This window comes from Hibiscus syriacus, unplaced genomic scaffold, assembly GCF_006381635.1.
Source record: "Hibiscus syriacus cultivar Baekdansim isolate YM2019G1 unplaced genomic scaffold, ASM638163v2 tig00000508_pilon, whole genome shotgun sequence".
NCBI classification, from domain to species: Eukaryota; Viridiplantae; Streptophyta; class Magnoliopsida; order Malvales; family Malvaceae; genus Hibiscus; species Hibiscus syriacus.
Window position 1 is genome coordinate 1 of NW_024061794.1, and position 4,567 is coordinate 4,567.

The following is a 4,567-nucleotide window of genomic DNA, read 5'->3' on the forward strand; positions in this document are numbered from 1 at the left end:
TTTCATCTATTATTATTTGTTACATAATATCAATTAAAAAATTACATAAAATAAATTTTATTTTATGTATATCGTTATTGTGACAAAACAGAATACATAACAATATTTAATATATAAATTATCATTTGATTTTAAGACGTTTAATTGAATTCACTGAATATGAACAATTATAAAATTATTCAATTAGAAAACAATAAATTAATCATTTCCCGTACAAAGATGATAACATGATAGTTATTAAAATTGGTCTAGTTCTTGATTCTTATATTTTGTTTGGTGTCTATGAAATAAATAACATTTTTGAAAAATATTTTTAAATTTTTTTACAGTGTTTAGATGAAACTGTGTAAATATTTTTCAATAGTTGATAATTTTTTTTAAAATTATTTATTTTGAATATTGAATACAATAAATAACCTTATTTATTAGAAAAGAATTAATATTATTATATTTAAAATATCAGAATAATTTATTTAATATTATTTATGTCAATATTATTATTAAAATATTATTTCTGTAATTTTATAAATAAAATATTAATATTATTATATTTTTATTAAAATAAAACACTATAAATCATGTTAATCAGCTATTAAAATAAGAGTATTCAATTATATTATTATAATATTTAAAATAGTATAATATATTATATTATTAATAAATATATGTTAAAAATAATATTTTTATTAAAATTATATTAAAATAATATATTAATATTAAATAGAAAAATAATCTTAATTTGAGTGTTTATGATTTGAAGTGAAAAGTTAAAAAAATGACTGAAATTTTTTTAAAATGACTTGCTAATTTTTTTTTAAAAAAAATTCAGAAAACATAAACATGAAAGTAAATAAAAGTATGAGTGTTATTGAAATAGAGAAAATTATATATACTCTTATTGATCTTACTTGTTACTGAAATTAATTAAATAGAAGTAAAACCAAACTCCCGTTTATTTGCATAATTACTATATAATAATTACCATAAAAGTTTAAACAGATTTGTTTGATGACATAAAGGAACGGGTAGACGAATAATATTCATTTGCAGAAAAGGAAAGCCTATTGAGATGTTCGTATGTACAAAAGATTGGTCATCTTGTGAGTTTTGATAAATAGATGGATTTTACATTTGAACCAAAATAAGGTGAGCATGCACCTCTAATCAAATGGATCGATTCGGGGGTCGTGTTCGCTTGCCATTGCCATTCCGGTGCAAAGACATGTTGGACACATCACCTGCCGGAAGTTACAAAAAGAAACGGTTATGAACAGACGTACATGCTATTGATGTCAAAGAATGCTATATCCGGCAAAGATAGTTATATAATGAAACACCATTAGATTTCCCGGTTGATATGCAGCACAAGTAAACAAATCACTGAGACTACATACTTTTAGATGACTAACCTTTCCGGATCCCGAACAGTTTGAACATCTTTCGGATTTGGGGGATGATAAAGGCCGGTCTCCGCGGTTTACGGTGGAGACTGGTTCAGTAAGAACAATCGATCCAGTAGTTGAGCAGCGAGCACAAGCAAGGTATCCTGCATTTACCAGTTCATATAGACCTATCAAATCTCAACTTGGAAGAACACATACCTGAAGTGGCTAGAACTGTAATGATCTGACTATAATGACTTGAGCTCAAAACAACCCCAACTTGAAATGACAGTAATCCAAAATTGATCCAAAACCCAAAAGACCAGAACTGAAACCGAAATGATCCAAAAATTCTTAATATCCGCATGGACTGATCTAAATTGACCCAGCCCAAAACTAACCCAACTCGTCCAATTGACAGCTCTAGGTGAATAAGATACCGTATATGGAATATAGAAGGGCTGGAAAAGAGGGAAGTCTAAAGAATATACCTGTTCCAAGACAGTACTTGCATCGTTTATGCTCCTGCTGTTTAACATTGTTTATTTCAACTACCATCAAGGCTGAGATTACCCCTACAGCTCCTCCAGAGAAGGATGCTACTATAGGATCGACCTGACTGCATTTATCACGAACAGAACAGTGTTTAATGATACTGAAGTGAAACAAAATTGAATCCACAGCTTTAACAAATTGAAAACAACAAACAGATGCCACTTCTTTTGGAAGCGGACTTCTCTAAGAAATTAATTCCCCATTAATAATTCTAAGAAAATATCGTAAATTTCATAAGTTTGGTTTGTGACAATTGCAGCTGTCATTCTTATCTAGAGGTATAACCAAAAGAAGTTGTATAAGGAAATCAAAAGGACATCAACTTTATCATGGTAAACAAGATAACAATCAAGCAACAGAGCCCAAATTGTGCAAAATAATAAAACGATGATTCACTACAAACCAAGAAGATTGATCATACCTCAACTGCATTGGCAGATGTACACTACCGATGAAATCTGCATATGACGTGCCTCCTAGTCCGAGCTTAAGCTCCAGCTAGGATATGGAAAGAGAAAGAAATAGGATGTGTAAGGCAAAAGAATGCAACTTCAAAAACCATGTCTAATTCTATTCTGCGCGTATTCATATTAAAATAACATAGCATGTCCATCAGCAAATTCCAAACGAGACTCTTTTACTAAAAGGGAATTTCCGCACTAGTGAGGCAAACAATGTAAATGATTATTCCCTTCAAATGCTTTATCCTCTCAAGAGAACACATTCCATTCATTCTATTCCTAAAAGCACAACTGCCCAACCAACAACATCAACCCGAGAGAGTAGATCACGAGTGACTTACAGTGGGTGCCAGAAGTCCACCAAAAATAATAATCCCAACAATAAGAGAATAACAAGTCACATAATAAACCTTGAGGTTCGACGAGGTCTGCAAGTGAAATACAAGATCAAATATATATAATTGTACATTGATTGACTTCAGTTTAATGATAACAATTCCGTTCATCTAAAAAAAGCAAAAAATTAAGTTGATTGGCGAAACAAATACTTAAACAAAAATCTCACCAATGGAGGAAGAAATGGGATGAATGATGGAAAATTAGGAAGATCACTTTCTTGCTCTTCCTTGCAAATACCAAGTTCAGCACACTTAATTCTTTGTTGTATCCTTAACCTCCGAACCTACAAAAATATTTGGGATTTCTCATAAATGAGCCTTTGCTACTTGGTGAGAACATGCAGGAACTTTCCAAAACTCAAGTAAATAAAAAAAAATCTAATTTAGAAGAAACTCAGTGATTTGACCTCTTCCATTTGGAGAAAGATTTTGTTTCGTCGACTTTGAATATTATCCTCAATTTCTTGCAGTTCCATTGTGGCGAAATCCTGGATTGTTTCAGGCCCTTCTATGATGCAAAATCTGAATCATATAATCCTAAGCTTTTGAAATTCATACTTTGATACTTTTCAAACATAAACGAATCCGATCTTAACTAATTTAGCTTTTCATAGCTCAAATATACATAACAAATGAAATTCAAATTTCAATTCCATTAAGAAATAAAGAAATTACCCGGCGGCAGTTTTATCTGCAGTAGAATCAGAATCAACAGACGGCGCGGAGAAAGAGGAATCGGGATCAGTAGCCATAGATCGCCATCTGGAATTCAATTTGCGCTTCGTATGAACGAATCTACGACTCAAAGGAGGAGGCGAAGGCTTTACCGTACAAGAAACCACCAATACTCGACTCAAACAGACCATCCTCGAGAAGAAGAAAGATGTTCGACCTTGATTTTCACTTTCTGCTCTCAATTAAATCTCATATCCAGTTGTGTGATTTTCCTAATCGAATTACAGAGAGATCGTAGAAGACGCGGAAGCATTAAATCTTGATGCAAACGTGAATGGCGAAGATGAATCGGAGGCCGGTAGTGCGTCCAATTACGTGGAATCATAAGTATACCTGATTTTCTTTTTATGGATATTTTAGTTCCTTTGACAGTGACTTCCATTTTTGTTTGTTTGTTCGTTCAAATTAATGGATAAACTTTTCCAGATGAGGAATAAGAAAGAAATTATTGAAAACGAGGTAAATTGAAATTCCATCACTCAACTTTTTTCTTAATCTCATTCTAGTCAATAAAGTTTTAAAAAATTAATTTACTCACTTAAATTTTGATTTGTTCTCATTTTAGTCATTGAAACCTTAAATCATAAATGACAGTGTGACATTGCAACCATGTGTGCTGATGCGGACTTATTTCTTTAACTAACATCCACATCTTTTTTTTTATTTTTTTATTTCATATTCTTCCTCTAAAGATGAAAGTTTTATAATTTCATTATTATCTCGTGTTGACGATGCAATTACATCCTCTAAAGTTTTCTTTGATCATTTAAGATATTAATGAACTTGCATTATCATCTCTTGTCAAACAATTCGTTTAAATTTCACTTTAAAACTAACAAAATCCAAATCCGAGTCCAAAATTTATGAAGCCTTAAACCACTCTGATATATAATATCACCATCTAATGAGCATGGAATCAAGATTACAACTTTTTTCCTTCTTTTTTTCCATTTCCTAGCATTGGACTTTGAAAGAATGTGCTTCATCATCGAGAAATCAAAGGAAATTGAAAGAATGTGTTTTTTTTAACAAAAAA

At 31.1% G+C, this 4,567-nt stretch overlaps 1 protein-coding gene across 3 annotated transcripts; it reads right to left on the bottom strand.

Moving 5' to 3' along the window:
- Window positions 1–1,026: 1,026 nt before the first annotated feature.
- LOC120207821 (protein ORANGE-GREEN, chloroplastic-like) lies at window positions 1,027–3,832 on the bottom strand. 3 transcript variants are annotated; one of them, XM_039207246.1, is made up of 9 exons: window positions 3,472–3,832; window positions 3,204–3,318; window positions 2,964–3,080; window positions 2,740–2,826; window positions 2,359–2,435; window positions 1,874–2,001; window positions 1,657–1,710; window positions 1,410–1,564; window positions 1,027–1,238 (listed from the first exon to the last, which is right to left on the bottom strand). In XM_039207246.1, the coding sequence occupies exons 1-9, from the start codon at window positions 3,660–3,662 to the stop codon at window positions 1,161–1,163; spliced, it is 1,002 nt and encodes a 333-aa protein (XP_039063177.1). In that variant the 5' UTR covers window positions 3,663–3,832; the 3' UTR covers window positions 1,027–1,160. The 3 variants fall into 3 exon arrangements, with proteins under 3 accessions (XP_039063177.1, XP_039063189.1, XP_039063181.1); XM_039207258.1 differs by having other exon boundaries at window positions 3,204–3,323; window positions 3,472–3,595; XM_039207250.1 differs by lacking the exon at window positions 1,657–1,710 and having other exon boundaries at window positions 1,410–1,546; window positions 3,472–3,827.
- Window positions 3,833–4,567: the final 735 nt, after the last annotated feature.